We start from the raw sequence: 26948 nt of genomic DNA, 5'->3' as shown, positions 1-26948 counted from the left end.
TACACAATCCCTTCTGAGAGCATTTGCTTCTAGCATAAATTTCTATAAATTGAGTCTCACCTGTAATGTTTCCCCCTTTTCTTCCATTATCTAAAGAAATTTGTGTCAGGCAGAACCTGTCATCTTGAGAATTAATTGGGTAAATATGTTCCCAAGAGCCACTTCTTCACCAAAAGATGTATTAACAGAAACAGGGCGATAAACGTCTTCCAGAACATATGTTTAGCATGTGCCTTTGCAATGGCTGTCAGGAAGCATTTTCACTGAGTGAACAGGACTTCTATACACATTGCTGTATAAACATGGCCCCATTCTGGGAATGGTAATGAAGTCTTAATTGTCTACTAGTTTTACCTTTCTTTTCTGAGAAAGCACACCATTATTTTTTATGCATTGCAAAGTCATCTGCTTAGACTGAATGTGAATTGAGAGCTACTGAATAATAATGTTCTATCAATATATTGGATTATGATTCACTGACCCAACCAGATCTTCTCTGCTTGGGGAAGGTGAAGGTATGGGAAGGAGGATAAAGCAAAGCATGGAACAGAATTTCTGGAGTCACCTCTAGTACCAGTGGAACAATAGTTATACACTTACACTAATCCTCATTACTTGAGGTCACCAAGACACGTGATAGAGCTAAACTCAAATAGCCCTGATGATTAATTCATTTCTCATAAAGTTCTAAAAAACTGCCTAATGAGAATCACCATAATGTAGTGTGATAGACATCACAATGATGGTCCCCAGCGATCCTTGCCTCCTGGTATTCACACCCTTGTACAATCCCTGCTCCTTGAGTGTGCACTGGGTTTCATGGCTCACTTCTGAACAACAGAATAAAGGCGGAAGGAATGGGGTGTACTTCCAAGATTAGCATATAAAAAGACTGCAGATTCTATCTTGGTTTTTTGTTTTGTTTTTTTGCTCACACGCTCTGACGAAAGCCACGTAGTGGAGCAGACTTATGGAAAGGCCCACGTGATGAAGAACTAACAGCTTGACAACAGCCACATGAGTGAGCTTAGAAACTGACTCAGTCAAGCATCAGATGATTACAACCCAGTCTGATACTTTGACTGCAGCCTCTTGAGAGGCAAGAGGCAGAACCACCCAGCTAAGCCACTCCCTGATTCCTGGTCCTCAGACACTGTGAGACAACAAATGTTTATCATTTCAAACTACTATGTTTTAGAATAACATGTTATTCAGCAATAGGTATTATCTGGCAGGGTAGATTTGTACAGGATTGAGCAAACTAGAGCCCATGGGCCAGTGCCTACTTTTGTGAATGAATTTTTATTGGAACGCTCATTTATATATTTTCTAGGACTGCACCCACAATATAATATGGAGTAATTGAGACAGAGATTGTAGGATCCACAAAGCCTAAACTACTTATTATCTGCCCTTTATAGAAAAAGCTCGCTAACACCTAGACTTATAGAAAAATTTGATTTGAAACAACCAAATAACACTGATTCAGAAGTGGATACCCAAGTAGTGATCCAGTTTTTTCTTTCTGCAAATTAAATAACTATTGCTTTAAGAGGTAGGTGGCTTGTCTAGCATCATATAGCTAACAGCAAAGCCAGACAAGAAATCCAAGTTTCCTCACTCCCAATCCAGTGGTCTCTTCAATATACCATACTACCCCACCCCCAAGATTAGCCACCAAAAAAAAGCTTTATCATGAGTTTCTTGTATTACCTTAACTAAGTCACTACAAGTCTCTTTGCATAATATCCTTTATCAGCATAGTAGTATTTATAATGTGTTTCAAAGTATTAGCAGATGACCTTCTTACTTGATATATTTAAGATAATTCAAATGTATATGAAAAAGGAAAATGACAGATTATAGAAAGACAGATGACAGAAAGGTCACTTAGCACTGAGAATAGTTATTTGGGTTAACTTCATTATTTTTACTCTTGCTGAAGGATTGTGTGATTGAAAGTGGTAAGCTGAATGATGCATACTTATTTTCAGAAATTACCTGCTTAATTTATGTATAAGTCCTTTTATGAGAGAAAGCAAATAAGCACCACCGATGTGACTTTCTGTGTCCATAGCAGACACTGCTAATCAAATACAGCATTCTTTCCCCCTGGACTGCAATGTGGTCTCAGAATCTTTCTCCATACCATGATTCAAGAACCTACCATTGTTCAGTTGAAGCTGGCACCTGGGTTGAAACTCATGCACATTCTCTAACTGATAATAACACTGTAGTCTCTATGCAAAAACCACTGGTACGAATTAGTCTCAGACCTCTTTTTAAGATTGATTGGCTACTGAAAGAACTAACTTCCATCTGTTTAACTCCAAAACAGCACACAAAACATGTATGCCTTACACATGTGAAGGTTAGAGCGAATGGTACAATGTATTTGAGAAAGGATTTGTGATTGTGATTTAAACTTATGTTAGGCTCCAGTTTAAATGCAACTTTGTCCACGAACCTTTCCTTGATGTGTGGCCCTACGTTCTGGTTTATCTAGGCAGTCCCAGTTTGTTCCTCTTATGCTACCATAATTATTAACCATACCTCTTTTCTTTTTCAAGAGTGTCCCAATCTGTATGAGAAACTATATGGCCATCTTATTGATGACCCATTTTGGAAGAGGCGTCTCTCCTTTCTCTAATGCCCCTATAGTAATTAATATCTTGCATATGACAAATTATTTAACTTATATAATAATTATTTTTAGCTATAGTTTATGCTTCCACAATCCACTCACCAGTCTAGATTGTGAACTCTTTGAGGGCAGTTGTTTTTCACTATACATGGGTACTGAAAGAGACAGGCAGTAAATAAAATTCCAATTAATCTTTAATCCCTGGTGTCTCACATAGAATAGACACAAAGAAGGCATTTGTTGAATTAACCAATGCTTGAGGTCATAAGAGTTCTAATAGCTAAAACTATCCCTTATGGTAAAAAGTTCAGAGAGAAATAGTACTTTGGACGTATGATGTTTTATGTGTTTTTTTTCTTTAATTGTGAACTTGCTTCTTAATTTTTTAAAAGGTTATACTCTACGTATAATTATAAAATATTGGCTATATTCCCTGTGTTGTACAATATATCTGGACATGCCTTACAAGTGTTGCTTGTGTAAATAAATAAACAAATGAATGAATTCTCAGAGTAAAGTTTCTTGACCTCATTATTCAATCTTTCTCATTAGGTTTTTCACAACCGTATGGAAGAGCATACTGACAAACATTCATTAATTGAGATATTAATTAACGTGTACCAATAAAAAAGCAGCATGTTGCCACAGGGTATATTTCTTTTTTATTTCCTGGTGCATTTGAGTAGTTGATGGAAATATGGTAAAACCTCCTTGTCTCGGTATTTTGGTATGGCTAGTAATAAATATTGGCGCATTTCTGAAGACAGGGCATGGATCTAATAACCTCTGAAGGTCCAAGGGACCCATTTGAAAAAGTTATTTTGACAAGATGGGTCACAGAATTTGAACCATGAACAGAGACCACCAAATTGACTCTACAGCGGCCACGGAGTTCAAGGTTTAGCTTGATATTAAAATATCTCAAATTTCCAAACGGAGGAACTAAAGCTAAGAGACCACATAAATCAGTACTTACTGGGATCAGAAACATGCTGGGGATTGTCTCTCATGACACAAATTAACTACATTTCTTAAATTCTAGCTTGTGATCCAAATATCACTCTCACAGCTCCAAAACCATGACTTATAGGTAGGTCCTAACCTTCTATAAAAGGAAGAGTTGTGAGAGCACCTTTTTGGTCAGCTCAGATTTTCAGACAAGTCATTATAACCAGTAAGATGTCCTGATTCCCTAAGAAGGATAGCCTCTTCAGTCTCCTATGGAGTTTACTTTGACTAGGGGGCTTCTCCACACACCACAGTTTACTCATAAGTGGAACTAGTCATTGCCTTAAAACCCTGCTTCACAATGTGAAGGTTCCAGATGCCTGAGGAGGCCTTTGCATGAACTTGACAGGAAGTAAATTAAGAAAGAAATATAGTCTCAGTGGATTTGTTTCTGGCCAAACTTTCAAGTTTTCATATGTAATAACAGAGTTATTCAACAGGCTTCAGGTAAGCTTAACCTAACACCAGATCCTGCTACAGTACAGTATATGGCTCAGTTAATGGAACTTCCATATCTCTAGGGAAATGGCTAAGGTAGACCCTTCATCTGGCAATGAATGGGCTAGCTAGTCTTCACTTAACTCTTATTAAAGCTTAGTAATTAAGAAGCAAGTCACAAGGATATATTGTACAGCACAGGCAATATAACCAATATTTTATAATTATAGAGTATAACCTTTTAAAGATTTAAGAAGTTCACAATTAAAAAAAAACAACACAATTTTTCTCTATACTCCAGTTCTTTCCTTCCTCCACTCATACCCCTCTTTCCCTGTACCATCCAACCCTCTTTATCTCCCTTGCCCTCCCTCCCTACACCCCACCCTGGTTTGGGTTAATGATTTACTCATTCTCCAAGGCAGAAGAATACTGCCTGCTCTGGAAAAATGATATGGCTTTCTCAGCCCACTCATCATTGGAATTTTTCCTTATTTCCCAACCTCTCCTGTGGCAACTGCCATGAAGCATGGGCACTCGGCTCTTTGTTCTTTTTAAATTGGGATTTGCACGCTGCTCTCCATGCCAACTGCAAAGAGAGAAGCTGCTTGGTCACCAAGCCAGCAGCCTGCCAGGGCTTCCAGCCATGGACACCACAGAATCAGCCCATTCTAATTTCCTGGGAGTCACATTACCCATAATCACAGGCAGTTCTGGGCTTTATTCTTATTCTGAACTTCACATCTTCTTTTGCTCAACCTCCTTATTTTTCTCCTTCCCTATCATCATCTACTCTACCAATGATTGTATAATGTGAAACTAGTAGACCATGGCCACATAGATAAGGTAGTCTAATAAGGAATCTGTGACTTCAAACCTCTCCCTCTGAGCCCCCAAATAGTTTTGAAACTATGCGGTGAAGTAGAGTATGGAATGAAATGAAGGCACTGAGATAGAGACCCATCCTCCATTTGCTACCTAGTAGCTTGAGTAGTTAGGTGCAGTTGGGAAAATAACTAAGAAGAAGATGACCTCCCCTTGGGTTATCCAAGCAGACAATCACCTGGCTTTGCATCTTGAGACAAGCTTCCTCATCCAAAAAATAAAATAAAGCAAAATAAAATAAAATAAAATGGTTGAACTTAATAATCTCCAAGATCCAGCTATGACATTCCATGACTCTGAATCTGAGTAGGTTTACATGTCTTTTGGAATTTACTTTGGTTCCACCTCCTTAGGGGCTAGCAGCAGCTGTTTGCAGAATCATCTTCTTTCACAAAAGCTCATGAAAGAAGGAAATGGGGGTAGATTTGTAAGTTTCCTTCATGTTTCAGCACATGAAGATGGACAAAAAAAGGCTATTATGGACAATCTCCACCTTCCCCCTACCTTTCTCTTACTTCCTACCTTGTCCTCCTCTCAAGAGACAACTGCCTCTTTCTTCATCATGGAGATCAAGGCTACCAGGAAAAATCTTTCTCAAATCCCAGCCTGCATGCCAACAACTCGTATATTCACCCTCGCTGCCTTCCCTCTAGTCTCAGAGAAAGATGTGCCCTTTCTTCATTTCATGTCTGCAACTGTTGCCTGGGTTCTGAATCCCTTCCTTTCCTACCTCCACAGAAGGGCTAGTCTCTTGATTATACTTCTTCTTTAAAATTGTTTCAGTATAAAATTATTCCAACCATTCTCTAAAAGGTGGAAATTGAGGTCACAAAATGACCTTTTGCTTGTGCTTAGGAGCAGACCCAAGACTGATTCTTTGGGAGAATATTAGATTTTTGCATAACAGTGTTGTTGAGAACACTGCTCGTTGCACTAAGCAGTTTCCTCCATATGTGGTCCCCTAGGAGAAATTTTGGTCCAGCATGATTACCTATGCTTGTCGTTCTCTTGAGAAGTTGTTTGTTTTCATCGCATAAATAGAGTAAGCCATGGAGCTTAGCTCATCTCCCTCTTTGTATTGATTCTGGGAAGTTCATAGCTAAATCTGTAGTCTAACACTCTAATATGCATGCATTCATTCTGCATACTGAATTCACCACTGACAATCTTTTCTTATTTTCCCCTTTTCCCCCTTTCTTATCCATACATTTCTTACTTTCAATTCCTGTATCATATTAAAGTACAAGTTACACCTTAAGTCCTGTCTGCAATAAGGCAGGGTAAAACTAACCCCTAAACAAATGAAAAACATTTCTTCCAGAGACCTCTTATTTAGAAATATATGTGCAAAATATACAAGGATTTCTCTTTCTGTAAAAATCGAGTCTAAATATATTAATAAGTAAAGAAAAACATTGAATAATAAGCCTTAGAAAAGGCTTATATTTGAATTTTAGTAGTGGCCAAAATAAATTCTTGAAATAAGGTGATCCACTCAAATTAATTGCATAAAGATGCTATGGCAGCTCCCCAAGAACTCTAAAAACAGGACAGACCACTACTGCATAGGCCATTTTCACTATGAGTCCTTTCCAAAACTACCTGAGATGGACTAGGCTACTAAGAAAAGGAAAAATGTGATTGTATCTATTTGCTGACCAAGGATCTATGATAATGCAGGAGGGTCCCAGAATGTCAGAATTAGGGATGCTGATTTTTTCCATTATATTAAAATCTATGGAAAAGAAGTAGACCAAACTATTGAACAAAAGAGTTAGATAAAATTACAAAATGTATTTAACTGAAAGTATTATGCTCCACATGGAGTCAGTTTGAATAACTGTCCTTCTAATATTGGACTGTGAATGTCCCATGATGATGTCCCATTTTCATAGTTAATGGTTAAGTCATTGAATAAATGGCAACTATTATTACAGTTACTACCCTAAATCTTCTTATACTATATGATAGTTGCCAATTCTCTGTTGACTTTGAGCTCCTGCTTAATATATCCCCCTTCTGGTCTCTACTGCCCAATTGAGTACTTCCAATTGGGAAGAGCTAAACATATAAATGATTCTTAGAATGATTATTCTGATACAATGTACAGAGTTAATTTTTACGTTAAGGTGGAGGAAGACTAAAAGTAGAAAGACAAGTTGGTTAGTTACTATAGAAATTCAGATTTAGGGGGGCCAAAGATGATTAGAGATGACAGTACTTGGCTATATTCTACTCAGTATTGCAATTATATTCATGTATGTCTCTTTCTCCCACCTGAACTCTTCGAATACAAGAATTATATCCCTAGAGCCTGCTACTGCATCTAAAACATCAATAGTAGTCATTCAATAAACGTTTGTTGGAAACAATGAATTAATGAATGAGTGGATGAACGAACAGAATGAATAAGATGTAAAAGAGGCCACTGTGACTTTCAAAAAATACCCTTTATGTTCATTCTTCAATCAAGCAGGGAGAAGTTAAAAATCCATACTTGAAGGGGAAAAGGGCCATTTTACCATCTTGCTCATCACCACTCTCCTCACCAAACTTTGGATGTCCTCCAGGTTGCTGGTGTTCCTCATAAAACCTACTGCCCAGAACTAAGCCTAGGCTCCAGACAGAGCCTGATCAGGACTGTGTCTAGAGGGAGCATCTCTTCCAGAGATCTGAACACTTTATCCCTTTTTAACAGAGCCCAAAATTGTTGGTATAATTTTAATGGCCACATCACGCTTTTCCGTAATATGAAGCTTATGCTTACGGTTATTTTCACATTGATTGCTGTAAACACAACTATACATCAGCTTGGTTTATACAGTTTTTATATGCTAAAGTCTAAGTTCATCCCTGTAAATTTTCATGGTGTTGTGATGAGACCAGCATCCAATCTTTTAAATTTTTACTTGAAATAATTTTGAATTCCTAGCTCTGTTATAGTCCTAAGTGCTATGACACCCCTCTCCCAATTTTGCAGCACTCATTCAGCAGGCAATTACGAGTACCTACTGCATACTGAGCACAGATGGTAGACCTAGGCCTTCCTAAACAATAAATCTTTTTGAAAGCATACTAGCAAGGAGATGCTCATTGTACTCAGCTTTGCATTCTTATACTCACACATGAAAGATGCTCAGGAGGGGAGATAGAGCACAGATTCCCTGTGGGTCAGGGTGAATAACGTCTCATGCTTTCCATTTCACGATGACTCCTTATTACTATATAAGGCACCGTCTTGCCCCTGTAAATTCCACACTGAGATGAATACCTCCTTCACGTTTCTTTTTCAATCATATGCTCAACATCTCCTTCAGGATGTCCACCGTCTCTTCAAATTCACTGCTGAACCCAATGCCATGTCTCACCAAACACTTTTAGTTATGAAGTATTTTCAGCTTACAAAGCATTTTCAACAAGTATTATCTCATTTGAACATCATAATATTCCTTTGAGGTAGTCAGAGCAGTTAGGCACTTCTCTGCATGTTCTTCACTAATATCATTTCACTGCCTAAGTCACTCTACTACTCAATCTCTACTGCAGCTTCCCACCTCATTGAAATTAAAAGCCAAAATCCACACAATGGCCTGATAGGCCATGTGACCTGTACTCACCAACTAATCTCTGTTTAGCTCATTCTGCTCCAACTCCTTGCTCTTCCTCTGCTGTGGATTCCACGTGGCTCACTCTCATACTTCCTTCATATATCTGTTCAAATGCCATCTTTTCAGGAAGACCTTCCATGGACACCCTTTATCTTGCTTCCACAGCTAGCACTACTCCCTGTCTCCCTCATTTTTCTGAATTTCTTTCCACAGCACTTATCACCATCTGGCATATCATGTATTCACTTGTTATTTGTTGATTGCCTGTCTCCTCACACTAGACTATAAGCTCCATGAGGGAAGGAAGTTTTTTCTTTACCACCTGCAGTGTCTAAAAGAGTGCCTGGCCTAGAAAAGGTGCCCAAATAATATTTGTTGAATATCTATGAATATGAATATGAACAAACATATAATTAAATTATGTGACTAGGCTGGAGCTACAACTAGAGTCCAGTTTTTCTCATTTTTAGTTTCCTAGTTCTTTTCACCATGCCACAATAATTTCCCTAATCATTTTCAACCTGTTGCCTTTTCCTGCCTAGAGTACTATAAGAGCTTACAAAGTCATCTTTCTGCCTCCAGCCTCCCTGGTTCATAACGCTGATTCTGCATGCTGCCTCCAGATTAGTTTTCTGGAGAATTATTTCCATTTCTGGTATAAAGAGTTTAGAAGCCCTGATCATCCCTCTACTGGAAACAACTATAACTTCTTGATGCAATACAAAAATAAATTGTAAATAGTTATGAAGCTGAAAGGAAATTAAAGGTTACCTCCAGAGCCCACATACAAAGTAAAAATAGGAATCCAGAAAAGTAAACATGCCCTGAAGCAACTGGCTTCCCTGAAGGCTCTGCTTATTCCTGGTGCCCTTGACCTTCAGTTTGATGGCCTTGTGAGAATCTTAGATAGGAAACAAAATATCTTAGCTAAGATAGGGAGTTTTATGGAAGAGCTCCACATAAAGCCAGGACCCTGAAGATCTATTCCATAAATAAAACAGAACACCAAAAAAAAAAAAAAAAAAAATTTAAACCTCTTCATCAAGGGGAACAGCAAGGAAACACATTCTGCAATCTTGGCCCAATAAATAAGGTGAATATCTCCCTTGGGAAATAACCACAAGCTATCACTCACAAGTTTTCACTCCAAATTCATAATACCCTATGGTTTAAAAAACCTTATGCCAATTATATATATTTAAAGTGGTTTCATGTTCCTAGTGTCCCAGGAAATTGGCATAAGTAAAAGAGTATATCTTCAATCCAGGCCTGAAAGACACTGGATAGGTAAAATTTCAAGGATCATGGGCTCCCAATCAAACATCATAAAGCACACATGAGGAAACAAGGCACCATGAGCAAGAACCAGAAAAATTATTCTGTTAACAAATAACAGAATCAGACTAGCTGATATAAAATATAAAAGAAGTATGCTTAATGTGTTTTTTTAATTAATTTTTATTGGAGTATAGTTGATTACAATGTTGTGTTAGTTTATGCTGTACAGCAAAGTGAATCAGTTATACATATACATATATCCACTCTTTTTTAGATTATTTTCCCATATAGGTCATTACAGTAGAGTTCCCTATGCTATATAGTAGGTTCTTATTAGTTATCTAGCCTAATATGTTTTTAATTAAACTTTTTATTTTGAGATAATTGCTGATTCACATATAAGAACTATTACAGAGTAATAATGAATATCCTTTACATGGTTTCCCTCAATGATAACTTCTTGCAAAAGTATAATACAGTATCACAACTAGGATACCGACATTGATACAATCCACCAATCTTGTTCAGATTTCCCATTTTACTCATAATAATTTGTATGGTTTTAGTTCCATGCAATTTTATCACATGTGTAAATTCATGTAGCCATCACCTTAAATTGTTTTTAAAAATAAAAAAGAATATCCAAAGTATGAATAAGTAACAGAAATTGATTTTTTAAATGACTAGGCAGATACAAAAAAAGAACTAAATAAAACTTACGGAGATGAAAAGTATACTAATAAAAATTAAAAATTTATTGGTGGGTTCTAAGAGCAAGTTAGCCAAACCTGAATAAAGAGTCAACTGGGCAATAAATCCAAAAATAGTTACTCAAAGTGCAACACAGAGAGGCAAAGATTAAAAAATTGAAGAGATATTAAGAGACATGAAGTACAGAGTGGGAAGTGTAATATATATTTAACAGGAAATTCAGAAGGAAATAATAGAAAAATTAGAAAAAAGATATATTTGAAGAGATATGACAGAGTAAATACAAACAAATGACAATTAGATAGCTAATTTTTCAGTAATATTAATGGAAACCAGGAGACTGTGGTATAATATCTCAGTAAGAGAAACAAACAGCCAATCTAAAATTGTCTACCTAGAAAAGTTACTTTTTAAGAAGTTTGGTTACCAGGGGGGAAAGGAGGGAGGGACAAATTGGGAGATTGGGGTTGACATATACACACTTCTATATATAAAATAGATAACCAATAAGGACCTACTGTATAGCACAGGGAACTCTACTCAGTACTCTGTAATGACCTATATGGGAAAAGAATCTAAAAAAGAGTGGATAGATATATGTATATATATAACAGATTGTTTTCTGTACAGCAGAAACTAACGCAACATTGTAAATCAACTATACTCCAATAAAATTTTAAAAAACAAAAACCAAAAAGAAGTTTGGTAAAATATAAAGATATTTTCATAGAAATTAAAATTAAGAAAGCATATGACTAGCAAATATTTAATAAAGGAAATTCTAAAAAATGTCTTTCAGGGATAAGCCAAATGATCCCATGAGGAAGATCTAAAATTCAAGAGAGATGGTAGATATTAAAACAGATATATATTTAAAAAGATGTCTATGGATCAACTGATCAATCAATCAATACATAGATATCTCTATACACAGCCCATGGCTCGCAATTATTTACTGTCCAAATCCCTTAGCCCAACAGCTAAGGCCTTTCCATATAACTTTTCCAATTTTCTCTTTCTTTTCTCTAGGAAATTTCCCTTCCTTTCAAATTGTTGTCCTTATGGACGCCTGAATATGTTTGCACATGACTTTTGTATTTGGGTCATATCTTTGTCCTTGCCTAATAAACACTTTCCTGCTCTTTACTATTCATATTTTAATGAATCCACATTTTATATAACGTCTTTCCTAAGTACTAAGCTCATAGTGATTTCCATTGTCTTTCCCTCATCCCTTGAGATATATATCCTCTGAAACAATCATTATATAATTAAAATAAACAAATATTTATCATGCACCCACTATTAGCTAAGTACTTTGCTAGGCATGTAAGACTTATTATACCTGACACACAATATAGAATGGTAGTTAGTCACACAGGATCTGTAGTCAGAGTTTAATCACTGTCCTGACACTGCATGATGCTAATTAACTATCTCAGTCTCAGTTTTCTCATACATAAAATGGAGATAATCAAACTACCTGCTTCTTAGAACTATAGTGAGCATTAAATAAACTATTTTATTGTGTTTTATTGGTAAAATAGATAGATACATGGTAGATAGATAGATATAGAGACATCACAGTACCATGTATATATATAATATATGTTATATGGTATATATATATATATATATATATATATATATATATATAAAATCTTACTTTGAACTATGTAATTTACCTGGATTATCATGACATACTTGATTGAGATTTGAATTCTAAATCATAAAATCCTAGGAATAAAATTGGCATTAAAATTCTGTGAGAATTACATTACTAGGAGTACCAAGGTCTAAGGTCTAAGAAATTATGTATGTCAGGAGTCTCCAAGAAGTAAAGATGAAAAGCCAGCTTGCTCTACCCAGAGTGTTGGCACCAGCTGAGAGATGTTGCCTTGGAACCCTGAGGAGCCCTCCCTGCCATCCTGTTCTTTTGGCCACAGTTGATTAAATTCAAGGCTGGCCAGAAACCTATGATTTCTAGCCTGACGTGTAAAGATGAGTTGGGCCAATTCACATTAATTGTCTCCAGAATATGAACCAAGATTCTGCAAGAGACTGAGGCAATTAGCAATTGGATGTGAATCTTGAGAGAAGATTCAATGAGATAAAGCAGGAGCCACAGAAAGCTGAGTCTAGTTTTCAACTAAAGCTATAAGAGAATGGGAACTATGAGTAATCTAGCAAATTGGGAACAAGATATGAATGGCGCAGGTGCACTAAGATGTAGAGAACCCTGCAGCCTTTGAGAGAAATGAAGTGTGAAACCTGCCTTAGTCCCTAGCTGCCTTCTAGCTCCACTTCCAGCCCATATGTAATTGTACAATAAATCTTTTTTTTAATTTTTGTAATTTTTTTTAGTTAACTTGAGTGAGTTTCTGTTCTTTACAACCACAAAAGCCTAACTAAAATGTTTGGTAAGAATATTGGCTAATCTGTGACATCACCTCAGAGGCCCTTCTCATTGAAGGGCCCTGTACCCACTTTGTGGGGTCTGCTCTTTCTCTCAATCACTGTCTCCCCAGCTAATGAGGATTCATCTTACTTCCCGGCTACTGTAGTTGACTATTTCTCTGATTATCAAAATTTGCTCTGTGTTTCATAGTTTCAGAGCCATCTGGGAGCTCAGCCACTCAAATAATGAGATAATGAGTAAAATGGTTTACAGCCTTTTTCCCTCCTCAGCTAACATATTCACACTTTCATGGGTATCTTTAGTTACTTAGCTCTGAATATGGCAATCCTACAACAGTAAGGGGGCCAGTAGGAAGGATTACTAGAGTGTAGATTCTGAATATCCTTCTTTCTTCAATACAAAGTAGCACATTCTACCCTTCCCAAACCCTTGCCCAACACTGTCGTCTCCCCCATGTCATTTATTTTCCATTCATATATATGTTAATTCATTTTTAAAATATCAATTGAGCACTTCCTATGTTACAAGAACTATGAACGAAGAGCCTAAAGTCTTGTACAAGAGACAGATAACAACGGCTAATTACAATATTGTATGGTAAATCTGTACTCAAGAAGGAGTTGGCAAACTTTTTCTGTAAAGGGCCAAATAGTAAATATTTTAGGTTTTGTGGGCCACACAGTTTCTATTATAACTATGCAACTCTACCACATGAAAGCAGCCATAGACAATATGTAAGTAAATGCATGTGACTGCATTCTAATAAAATTTAATTTACAAAAACAAGTGGTGAAGTAAATTTGGTCCACAACCCATAGTTTGCCAATCACTATACTAGGGTAAGTACATTCCTTTATTCAACAATTATTTATTGAACACTCTTAGTATTTGTTGTTCTAAGTGCTAGGGTAAAATAGTAACTCAAACATACAAAAACCCCCTCTCTAATGGAACTTACATCCTAGTGGAGAATATGGACATCAAGCAAAAATTTTAAATACATAGCATGTTAGTGACAAATTCCAAAAAGAGAAGTAAAACGGAGAAGAAACGATGAAGAGTCAGAGGAGTCGGGAATTTAGGTGAGGTCACCAGAGAAGTCTTCACTAGAAGGTGACTCTGAAAAAAGACTGGAAGGAAGAGGGAGCACTAGCCATGTAGGAATCTGGAGGATGAACGTTCCAGCAAAATGAAAAGCCACTGAAACATTTATGCAGCAGGAATATGTCTGCCAAGCCAAGGGACAAGGAGAAGGCCAGTGTGGCTGGAATGGAATAAACAAGGGAGAGCATGGTGGGAGATGAGGCCACAGAAATAACTGATGAGAGATTAGGTAGGGCCCTGTTGGTTACAGCAATACTATTGGCTTTGACTCTGAATGAGCCGGGAAGCTGCTGGAGAATTCCAGGCAGAGGAATGACTTGATCTGAAGTATACTCTAATAGGGTTACTCTGGCTGCTCTGTTAAAAACAGACTGCGGGGTGGTGCAAGAGCAAAAGTGGTGAGACCCGTTAGGAGGCTATTGTAATAACACAGGTGAGAGACAATGGGATCAGAGCAGAGTGATGGCAGTAGGGAGATGAGAAGTGATACAAATGAGATAGATAATCCCTATTTGAGGACCAAGGAATGTTCCCAGGAAAGAGGAAGTGACATTCTAACTGAACTTGAAGGATCAGTAGGAATCAGCCAAGCATCAAGCTAGGAAAATCAGGTCCACAGCCACAGATAGAGCTCCTGGTGAGAAGTGAGAGATGCACTGGGGTTCAGAAAATTAATGGGTCAACATCTTCCTCCAGGGGATGACGCTCTGATGAAACAAATCTTCAGAAAAACCCGTGATGCCCAGACTAACTACATGTTCCATCCACTCCCCAACCTACTTCTCTGTGACTTTCATTCAGTCACTAAAGTAATATGTAAACAGTGTTCCTAGAGGGAAAAAAGGGAAAACATGTGTAAGTGTGCAGCTGTCTTTCAGATTCCTAGGCTTAAATTCTAGGAAAAGATCCCTAAGTGGAACCCTCCGAGACAGACTGGCATCTGGCCAGGGTACCAAAGCCAGCACCCCAGCTCCTAGGAAAATACCCAAGTATCTTGAACAACTGAATGTGTTTGGAGACCAGGGTCTCTCCTAAAAATTTTCTAAGAGGAAATATTTTTAACCCAGACATACCACAGGGCTCTCTCACAAGTCTGCCTATTTGCCTAGAACATAGCCATGAAAAGGAGAAAAACAACCTCTCCCCACTTACCTGGGGAGAAAAGTTCACTGAGCTAGACAGGTGAACAGAAAAATTGTGGATTTCACTTACTCTATAGAGTTGTATCTATTGAAACTACGGAGAAATTGGCCTGTAGAAAAACAACCGAGAGACATTTCTATTTGTTAGTAAACTTTCTGAGCTTACCAGAAGGTATTCTCTTGTATCTTCCCTCCTATTCCCTTTGCCAGATAAAATGAGTATGAGAAGGTGAGACTTGTCTCTTTAGAGTTTGCACAGCCTGTGCATTTTAGTGGAGGGATTTAGATGTTTTCTTGTTGTTCAGTTTTAAAGTTTTTTCTCCATTTCTTTTTTCTCTGCCTTCTTCTACCCCTTACACTTATTTTCCCCATGCATGTTTTTTTTGGCTGCAGGGAACTTTGAATCCCAACTTCAAAAGAAACCTATAATGAAGCCTGGCTGATGTTTAACAGATCTGCCACTGCAGGGGCCCAGCCCAACCATTCCTTTGGCTCAACAGCCACAGAGGGTGGGTGAGCAAAGTACAGCTAATCCAGAGCATCCAGGTCCGTGCAGCACCAATTTCTCCACCTGTTCCCTTGAGTGTCACAGGCAACTGTCCTCCTGTCCCAAAGATATATATCCTATAGTGTACAACTGCAGACACCACTCTGTGCCATGTTTCTGCAGGGTACCTCCCAGCCCACCCTCTTGAGGTCCCTTTTAGAGGGAAGTAGACCATGCTCTAGCATTGCTATATACAGCAGTTCTTCTGCCCTCAAACACCCCACCATCAAAACTCAGGAAGTGAGGCAGAGAAGAGACAGTGAGGCACCAAGACACAGAGACTTCAGGCCACCACAGGCATCAGAAAACAAATGCATGGCATCGCCTTGATCCCACTGTCTGCTTCACAGCATGGTGACACTAGCTGGTAAATGACTCTCACTTAAACTGTTCTCAGCCATTTGTTTGTTGTTTTTGTTGTTTTGGGGGGCGGGGGGCAGGAGGGGCTCACCGAGCAGCATGTGGGATCTTAGCTCCCAGTCCAGGGATTGAACCCGGGCCTTTGGCAGTGAGAGCTCAGAGTCCTAACCACTGGACTGCCAGGGAACTCCCCTCAGCCATTTGTTTTTATTTGGTGATTTTTCTCCACATGATAACAGAGTGATGAAATCTGACACATAGAAACCAAAGCAAAGAGGTAAACACAGTGCTCTAGATTTGGTTGGATACTAAGCTCAACTCTGATGTGAAAAGGAGAGAAAGAGCAAGGGATGGAAAGTAGATTCAGCAGCAAAGAACCCTTCATCTCTGAGACATAATTTTAGAGAGGAAAACAACAGAAACAAGTCATGACCAAAAGGAAGCTGAAGCCTGCAAAGGTTAGGGAAGCTGAGTTTCCCTTAGGGCATAGAGATTCCCTTGGCTTGGCTTCCTAGGATGCATCATAGGGAGTAGCCAATGACATTTGTGATTTTACTAAAGTGGACTTTCAAGCCCTTCTTTCCCACAGCAATTGTAGACCCTCTTAGGGCAGCTACTATGTAGAAACAGACATCTGGCATATGTAGCCTTCCCTTTCCACAAGCCAAGTTTCTCTATCTTGGTAATTCTGTTCAACTGGCTGGGTAATGTATCTATAATTCATATCTCCTTCTGACCAGCCCCAAGTCTGATAAATACTCTCCCTTTGATAGGCCCATCTGGGTTACAGATGTTTGGTGTTGGATTCCTCAGGCTCTCTCCTCCTGTCAGAGCTTTTGGGAGAGGAACTCCTTTGGGCTACATTTCTGGTTTCTTGCTGGGGGTGGGGGAAGAGGGAACATTGAGCAGGATTTGAGAAACAGGAAGGATTGTTCATAAAGCAAGCACTGTACTTGCATGTTAGTCATCTATCTGTAGGTGTGTCCCCCACTTCCCAACCACCCCCTACTAAATGGTGAGCTCCTGAGTAGAGGGATTCTGTGCCTGGCATGCTCTGATCCTCAAAAAATGTCTGGAAAAATTTGTTGAAATTGGGTCCCTTTAGAGTCACAAAATAAAGGAATTGTGAACTTGAGCACTGTGATTTAATTGTAATAATAGGGCTGCTAGATATGGGTAATTTAGTTCAGACACAACCACCAACTCTACCAAGACACAGGCCCTCATAGAAATCCAGAGATCTACACCTCTATGAATCCAAAGTCCTTTCAAACAGTCTAAGCCATGGCAGAGAAAAGCAGTCTATACTCTATGTTCTGCTTTTAGTGCCTCAGACTGGATTTCAACCCAGGTATTTAGATAAAATTACTAAATCCCTCCACTAAGATATTAACACTTACTCTATGTATTCTTTATATTTGTCCCTTTGCTTAGCTTACTCTGTCTGGTGCATCACAGGAACTTGATAAATAATTGCTTTTCAAAATATGGTTCTTGCCAATAAGAGTTATGAAAAACAGTCAATGTTTTTAATAATAAAAATTCAGCACAAGAAATACAAGGCAGAGAAGATGGAGTATGAATAAAGGGTCTGTACACAAAATAAGTATAAGGGAATTGGGAAAAAGAAAACCTATCCTTTCCACTATGGTCTGCCTTCAGATTTCTCCCTCTAAAAGAGGAAATTCATAGATAAATATCCTTTTTTAAATCATAATAGTAGAGATATAAAAGTGTGTTTCCTATTGTGAATAAGCACTAGACATCTGAGAAAATCCACCAGCATGAAAGACAGATAAGAATTAAGAGAGGAAAAAAAAAGGAAAAATAAAAGTTGACTATAGATGAATCAGATATAGTGCACAGGGAAAATATTCAGAATTCATCTTATTTTTAGCCTCAAAAAAGGGTGCATACTTAAAATAAAAATAGACTAATATAGAAAATCAAAGAGTAAAGTCTTAAATATATGATTGCTAAAATTTAAAAAAATTCAATAGAAGAGTTGGAAGATAAACTCAAGGAAATCTCCAAAATAGAGAACAAAATAACAAAGAGATAGAATATAAGTGAGAAAAAAGACAGAGAATAAATTCAGGAAATAAATCCTCAGGCATTTCAGAGAGGAAAAATAGATCAAAGAATTAAGAAATATCAAAGTAATAATTTCAGAAAATTTGCCAGAGGTAAGGGGCATGTGTCCAAATTGAAAGGATCACTGAATATCAACAAAAGAAGAATAAAAGGCCAACACTTTAAAAAAATTATCATAAAATCCCTAAAGTAACAAGGTTAAAATTCAAAAACGATTTTTAATAGGAAAAAAATTCACCTCTAAAACACATAGTTATAAGAATAGAAGCTAGAGGCAACTAATGAATCTCTTCAAAAATTTAAGAGAAAATGTTTTCCAACCCAAAATTTTATGCCAGGACAAACTATCAGTTTGGAGTAAAGGCAAAATAAAAACATTTTGAGAAATGCTTTTCTGAAAAAGTTACCTAAACATCTTTTCCTAGAAAGTTACTTAAGGATGTTTTCCAGTAAAATGAGGTTGTAAATTAAGAGATATTCATAAAATTCAGGACATAGTGACTCCAATCCCCCCTCAAAAAAGCAGTGAAGTTCCAGGATGACAACTGTGCAGCAGAATTAAAGATAACTGGTCAAGTCAGAAGAGGTGAGAAAAAATGGAACAAACTTGAAGGGAGAGCTCCAGAGGAGTGTTAAAAAAAAAAAAAAAGAAAGACACATTCTATAGATTAGCTAATATGATAAAGCATTTGAAAATGATTGAAGATATCAAAAAAGAAGGAAGGAAGGAAGATAAAAGAAGGGAGGGAGGGAGGAAATGAGACTCAAGGGGGAGGGTGTGTGTGTATGGGAGAGTGGGGGAGCTATGCCAGAAAGGAAATATAGTAATAGAATAAAACTTTGTTCTGCAACCAAAAGAAAAATATTCTATAGTCATAATGTTGTAAATATATATAACTGACTCAACCAAAAATAGTAAAATTACTATATTAGAAAAATGCAGAGGAGCGGGAGGAGACAAAGTAAAAGTCTCATCTTTGTAATAAGAGCAAGTTATGCATAATGTTTAAAATTGATGAATCAGTCCTAACCACTGGTGGTTCAGTGGTTAGGGCTCCACACTTTCACTGCTGAGGATGCGGGTTTGATCTCTGGTCAGGGAACTAAGATCCCCCAAGCCAAACGGCGCAGCCCCCCCCCAAAATAATAATAATTTAAAAAAATAAAATTGATGAATCAAGTAATATAAATATAATATTTGGATATATGTATATGGAGGTTATTACCAAAAGCGGCAAGTAAAATAATTAAATATGGGAGAAAGGCTAGAGAGTGGAGAAGGATGAGGAAGAGTTAGGCAGGGGATTGTCATTCTTCCTTTTGGTACAATTTGGTAAAATTGTCTTTTGGTACAATTTGATATTTTAACCAGGAGCGTTTATTTTTTATTTAAATGTTTTTAACTATCAAAAAAAGTATGACTAGTTCCTTTCATTCCACAGAGCGAGTTTTGCATGTAGGGGTAAGAAAGTGTCTGGGTCTACTACAGATAGAAAAGGATAAGTTACCATGGCAACTCTGAAGTGGTAACGGGAATAAGTTATAAACACTCGGATAAGGGCAGTGGCAGGAAGTATTTAGAGACACAAGGGGCCACTCTAAGGAGAGTGATGCCTGGGTACCTTGAAAGACAGCTCTCTCAGTCAAGGCGGTGGGTTGTTGTAATGAGCTAGTAGACAAATGAGAACAAGCCAGATTTCCCTGGAGAGTTCTCTGGAGATCCTAAGAGTTGGCAAACGTTGTTAGTGAGGTTTAGCTTCTGCTTAAGGTTATCAAAATCTAAAAACCAAACCCAAACAGAATCTTTCTTATGCAAATATTTCTGGTAATGTGATCAGTTCCCTGGGTATTATTATGTAAACAAAGGCTTCCCATCTGTCAGTTCTAATAATGATAATAACTAACGTTAGTTTAGAACTGTTTCTGTACTTTGAAAACTTTAGAGTTACCAAGCACTTTCCTGTACCTTATTTCATTTGCTTCACAAAAATAACCCAAAGATATAGGTAATGCAAAGTATTACTGCAATCACCCTCATTTTACAGACAAGACCTCTGGGTTTACAAAAGTGACTTGCTCAACTTACATAGCTGGTTAAGTAGCAAGGACTCTGGAACTCAACTCTGTCCCCTGATTGTAAATCTTACACTCGATCCTTGATGTCAGACATCTGAGCTACAGGTGAACCTATTCATTGGTGCTAACGGCCCATGCACAGGGGCACCAAGAGGACTGTCCACACACAAGACCATGAATTACCACACAAATCATGGCCAAAAAACACAAAGGCAGCCATTCAGGTATTGGGTGGAAGCTGAGATCTATTCCTCCTGCCTCCCACCAACACTACACCCTACCTCAGGTGTGGGCCTTTTTATAATTCGTACAAAGGTACCAGTTATAAATGGGGAACCCTTGCCCACATACACAAATTACTAAGTTTGCCACCCACCTCTCTCCTTTCTTACCTCCCTCTAACATTCCCCAACTCCTGCATCAACCATCAAATGGAAATCCTCCTATTGGCTTCTGTCTCACAACAGATGACACATCAGATCCATTTATTCATTAAAATAAACATGAAATAAACAACTATGTCTCAGTTGCTGTTCTAGGCACTGGAAGTGTAACAAGGGTCCTGGTCACATAGAGCTGATATTCCAAGCCAGGGAAAGACAAATAAACAAATACACAAGAAAAACATCAGAAGTGATGTGTTGTAGAGAGAATTTAAATTAGTTGACATAATAGCGATTGACTAGTCAACTTAAATTGGGAGATCAGGAAAGGCCTCTCCAGGAGGTGACATTTAAGTAGATTTTGGAATGACAAGAGAAAACTCACCAAGGGAAGACCAAGGAAAAGAGGATTCCAAGAAGATGAAACAGCTAGTGCAAAGCCCTGGGGCAGGAACAAGTTTGATCTGTTCAGTGGAACAGAACAGTCAGTGAGGCTGTGCAGTGTGGGCGGGGAGAGCAGGGGAGGAAGTTAGAGAGGAAGGCAGGGGTCAGGTTGTGATCCAGGAGACAGGAGGGGAGCTTGGATTTTATTCTAAGAACAGTGGGGAAAAAACTAAGAAGGGGAGTGACAGGATCTAATTTAACATTTACATAGGATCTTTCCAGATGCTGTGTGGAGAATGGAATTTAATGGGGCAGAAGAGGAAGCCTCCAGTCATCTAAAGGAGACTTGTGGTTAGATGTAGAATGTCTTATGTTCATAAAGCTGCTGAACTGCTCAAACTGCTTCACACATGGGCCTCTTCATGAATTCGTGTTACTTTGCTGGAAACCTAAGACTATAAAAGGAATGCTCACGTATAATTGGTGCTGATTGGTTTCTATCGACATATACCTTGTTTGCTCTCTGTGCAGATGCCCTGGCTTCCTCTGATAGACGAAGTTGTTCAGCTTTCCTGTGTCTTAAGCACCTGGTGCGTGTGCATTTCACACCATGTACACAGTTGTCTGCTCCATAGAAAGTGAGTTGTGAGGGCTGTGTCTCGTCTTAATCATCTCTGTGTTCCTAATCACCCAACACAACACCTGGTACTTCATGAAAGCTCAATAATATCTGGTGGAGTAGATGAATGTTTTATTTGGAGGCTGTGTGAACACTCTTTTGTCTCCAGAAGCCAAAAGGATAAAACGATGTTAGGAATGTACCCTACAAGCAGGATACCCCAAGCCCCAGTCCCTTACCTCCTAGGTGAGTCAGGGTCGAAGCAGGTCTTGTGCACGTCAGCCCCCTCCGGGTCACAGCAGTCACCATCGTCAAAGTCGTTCAGCATATTGTTGCACTCCACGTGGCAGATCCCATCCCTGCGGTTCCAGGAGTAGCACCGGCCCTGCAGGCGGCAGTCGCCCCCGTCGTAGCCTGTAAGTGGGTGCTCACACTCAGGGTCACAGTGGTCGTTGCCAATCTTGCTGGGCTCACAGTTCACGAGCACAACACGGTGGCGCAGGGTGGAGTTGTGGACCCGGTGGACGTTCAGCTGCCAGCTGATGTTGTAGCGGCTGAAGGCTTCATTGAGCACTTCATGCTGCCGACCGATCTGCTCCTCACTCACGGTGGGGTTCAGGCCCTCATTGTCACAGATGTTTACTACCTGGTAGCGGATCACCTTCTCTCCCCGAAGGGGCCAGTGCCAGCTGTACTGGGAAATCAGTTCCACATTGTCACAAGCTGTTTGCCCACAGAGCGGGGGCTGCAAAGGTGACAGAATCTCAGGCTCTGGCTCAAAGCCCTGGAGGACCTCAAGCCGTGGGTACTTCCCATCTCTAAAGGGGGCCCACTGTTCTTCCAGGGGCTCAAAACTGGCTGTCAGTAGCAGGGTGGTCAAATCCTCCACCTCGCTTGGCTGCTGAGGACTGTGCTGGAGGTGGCTTTGTGGGAGGGCCGTCGACCAGAAGACCAGTGTGCCCACGTGTCCACGGAAATAGTGCCCGTCCTCGGAGCTATCCCCACCCAGGAACAAAGAGCGACAAGATGCCATGAAGGGGCTGTTCAGGGGGCCAGACTGATCTGGACTACTAGCCACCTGAGTGCCATCGACATACAGGGCCATGCGCTGTCCGTCGTAAGTGGCTGCCACGTGCGTCCACTTGCCTGGTTGATAGCGACTGTGACCCATCATAACGGTGGCTTTCTTCACGCGGTCGGTGCGAAGAGAGAAGAAGAAGCGAGCATCTCGCCTTCCCACATCCTTCCCTGAGCGGATCCCCAGGGCCCAGCCCTTGTCACTGATAGTGTGGGAGCAGTTATCAAACACACCTGGGAAAGAAGGAAGAGTCGAGGGGAGAAATACCAGATACAAAGGGGATGGAGAAAGGGAGAAGAAAACCCATATAAATAGCAAGAATGTAGGTTTTTAATGGGAAAAAAATAAGTGATACAGATTCTCCACCTAAGATGCCTGTCCAGTACCCCATATCAGGCTGTTCTGGCAACATCTTTCCCCAAAAGGAACTTAATTTGAGATTCCATCCAATTTAAAGCATTCTGGTGTTTTTAAATAACCAAAATGGAAGTTGTGAGGGGATGTCTAATGCAAGTGAAAACCATCCTCACCACTCCGTCACAAACGTTCCTCAGGGTGACCCTGTGTCCATGACTTCCCACTCTTTCCACTTCCTCAGAAGTCATGAGGGCCTTCATGGTTTTTACAAAAGATAGTAACCTCCTACCCCTTCAAAAGGTCATTTGTCTCTATTGAATACTGAAGTGATGATTCTTGTGGGGAAAATAAGGAGAAGACTGTAACGTCCCAGACATGTTATTCCCTCTAGTGCCCAAGGGCAAGGATACCCATCCACAGTGAACAGTTGTTCCCCAGCGTAAGCAAAATGACATTGCCCCACGGTCCTAGACTAAAAAAACCTAGTCAAATTATAAGAACGATTGTTTTATAACCAATAACGCCCACCGGAGTACAGGAGTGGAACTTTCCCAGGTAAACGAAGCTCCTCACCACATGCTACCTTACTTACCACCTTGCTCATAGTAGGCCCAGGACTATTAAGTCCCATAAACAAAGGAAGGAATTCCTGTAGATAACTATATCACTAACAAGTTGGCAGCAGGAAGAAGTAGTCAGATGTAACAGGACCACAGATGAAATAGGAAGACTGAAGGCAATTTGGAGGCCTTGAATGTTCCCAGCAACCCATCTGCAGTTACGAACCCACCATCCTCCCGGTCCCTCTTATACTATATAGGCAGGGTCTCAAGAGCAGACTTCAATTGTAATTTACATAGAGGCAGTACATTCACACAGGACATGCTTAGTAAATACTGCTTTAACTAATGAATGAATGTTAGAAAAGTCGGCTGGCCTTTAGATAGATACCTGAGGCTAAGACAAAGAGTTATTCTTCCCCAGCCTCCCCCAGTCAACAGTTTTACTTATTCACCTGAGCTCCTAAATAATCCACTCAAACAGTACCACTCTATGGACAGTTTGGATTTTAAAGCCATGAGTCCTCCCATTCTAATTGCAGGCAAGTGTCTTAAAAGTAGCTATGTTTTTCATAAATGATAGATTATCTTCTCTTCTTTCTCTAACAGAAATCAATAACTTGTGATTTAAAAAATAAAATGTTCTTTTTAACAAAAGCAACTCATCCCCAATCTAGCAATTCTAACAATTAGACTTCCAAGTACTGGTGATGACTAGGTATAATACAATGGTGATGTTCTAGTATTGTTTGGGGTTTTTTGTTTATTTTTACATTGAGGTCTGTATGGTAAAGGAATGTAACAATTACTGCTTTACAAATTCTTGTACTGGGTAGATTTTCAAAAAAGCAGACAAACCTAGTGAGATCAGTAATAAGTTTCCTGCTTCATAGTTTCTCCTTGGTTCACTTATTTTCATAAGTACATTTAGCCTTAATTATGTCCATCCACTAACCTATGAACAAATGTGCTGCAACATTTAATATCAGAACCATGGAGTTACTAACCCTCAACTAGTAAATATCAGCTGGTTTTTAAGAGGAAGAATTGAGGAGGAGGCTATTTCCTATTTGTTGCATATACAGGTGTATATGAGTTGTGGTATAAATTATTAGGCTTGACATATAAATTACTAGATAATTAGCTTGTTACCTGCCAGCATCTAACTGCGATTTTGAACACATTAACTTATTGTCCTTAGAACTTCTAGAAGCAACAAAATAATTGTTTCTACTTATTTAGCTCATAGGAAGCTATTAAAATTATAGTGTGTCTAAAATGTTATTTCTAACTTCTTGAGATACTACACAGAAGATGGAATTTTCTTATCATATTAGTCTAGTTCTGATTAATCTAAATTTTAGTAATTATATTAGAAAGGATTTATTGGCCAAGAGCATTAAAATAGTCAATTTTAGTTGGGAGTTGTAGAAAGTATATAGAAGTATTACTTTTTTGAATGATTATGAAAGTAATGATTCTTTACTCTTTAATTTAATAAGATGTCACAGCAGCATATGTGAAACCTCACTAGGTACCTAGATAACTGCATTCTATTTGCTGTATTACCACTGCTCATACTTCATCTATAGGAAGAGAGTAAATAATTGTTGAAGCACTGCCCTGCACTCATTCCAGAGAAGGAAAAAAAAAAAAACATATTTAACAAATAGAATTTTCCAACCCGATTACTGTGGACTGAACATTTACGTCCTCCCAAAATTCATTTGTAGGAACCCTGCTCTCTAATGTGAAGATATTTGGAGATAGGGCCTTTAGGAGGTGATTAGGTCATGCAGGTGGTGCCCTCATGATGGGATTAGTGTCCTTTTAAGAAGAAAGCTAGGGCTTCCCTGGTGGCGCAGTGGTTGAGAGTCTGCCTGCCAGAGCAGGGGACACGGGTTCGAGCCCTGGTCTGGGAGGATCCCACATGCCGCTGGGCGGCTGGGCCCGTGAGCCACAATTACTGAGCCTGCACGTCTGGAGCCTGTGCTCCGCTACAAGAGAGGCCGCCGCAATAGTGAGAGGCCCGCGCACCGTGATGAGGAGTGGCCCCCGCTTGCCGCAACCGGAGAAAGCCCTCACACAGAAACGAAGACCCAACACAGCCATAAATAAAATAAATAAAATAAACATAGAATAATCATTTAAAAAAAAAAAAAAAAAGAAGCTAGCTTCTCTCTCTGCTCCCCACCATGTGAGGATACAAGAAGACAGACAGCCATCTGCCAACCAAGAAAAGGGTTCTCACTGGACACCAGATCTGCTGGTGCCTTTATCTTTCCTAGCCTCCAGAACAGTGAGAAATAAATTTCTTCTATTTAAGACACCCAGTCTGTTGTATATTTGTTATAGCAAACCAAACGAACTAAGAAACCAATGTCATCAACACTAGCCGTGGATCAGAATCACAAGTGGAACTTCCACAAATACAGATTCCTGTGAAACCATGTTGAGAGCTGCTGTTATTCTATATTTTAAAAACACATCAAGGGCTTTCCTGGTGGTGCAATGGTTAAGAATCCGCCTGCCAATGCAGGGGACCTGGGTTCGAGCCCTTGTCTGGGAAGATCCCACATGCCGCGGAGCAACTAAGCCCGTGCACTACAACTACTGAGCCTGCGCTCTAGAGCCCGTGAGCCACAACTATGGAGCCCGCACACCACATCTACTGAAGCTCACGTGCCTAGAGCCCATGCTCCACAATATGAGAAACCACTGTAATGAGAAGCCCGTGCACGGCAACGAAGAGTAGCCCCTGCTCTCCACAACTAGAGAAAGCCTGCGTGCAGCAATGAAGACCCAACGCAGCCAAAAATAAAATAAATAAAATAAATAAATTTTAAAAAACAAACAAAACAAATCAAGCTTCTGACTGCTGTTCAAGCTTCTGACTGATGGAAATGCAGAAGACAGAAGTTGGGAATCTTAATTTTTCCAACCAGTGGAAAGGAATTAGAAAAATTGTTATCAATAAGTTGCCAGACATGAAAGTGGAAATCGCATCTGAAATTCATTTAAACCATTTGTTTTAAACCATTTGTTTAAGGATCACATCAGATAGAGCATTTTAGGTTTGTCTGGGGTCTCTACGTAACCATAGTACATTCTTGCTCATTAATTCAGAAAACTAGTGGAACGAAAGGCAGTTAAAAGAAATAGGAGCCTGTTAGGAATAAGTGCACAGATATGATGCTGTTAGAGAATATGGTTAATGGATTGTTTAGGATTCATAATTAATTGGGGCTTTTTA

At 39.2% G+C, this 26948-nt stretch overlaps 1 protein-coding gene across 1 annotated transcript in view; it reads right to left on the bottom strand.

The window, feature by feature from the left end:
* PAPPA2 (pappalysin 2) overlaps window positions 1-26948 on the bottom strand; it is a 300507-nt gene that overhangs the window by 232939 nt on the left and 40620 nt on the right. Inside the window, exon 2 of the mRNA XM_068538389.1 lies at window positions 21940-23011. Coding sequence (XP_068394490.1) covers window positions 21940-23011 — 1072 coding nt within the window. The remainder of the gene's footprint in view (window positions 1-21939; window positions 23012-26948) is intronic.

This window comes from Eschrichtius robustus, chromosome 3 (genome assembly GCF_028021215.1).
Source record: "Eschrichtius robustus isolate mEscRob2 chromosome 3, mEscRob2.pri, whole genome shotgun sequence".
Lineage (NCBI taxonomy): Eukaryota > Metazoa > Chordata > Mammalia > Artiodactyla > Eschrichtiidae > Eschrichtius > Eschrichtius robustus.
This window is presented reverse-complemented; position numbering and strand designations above follow the sequence as displayed.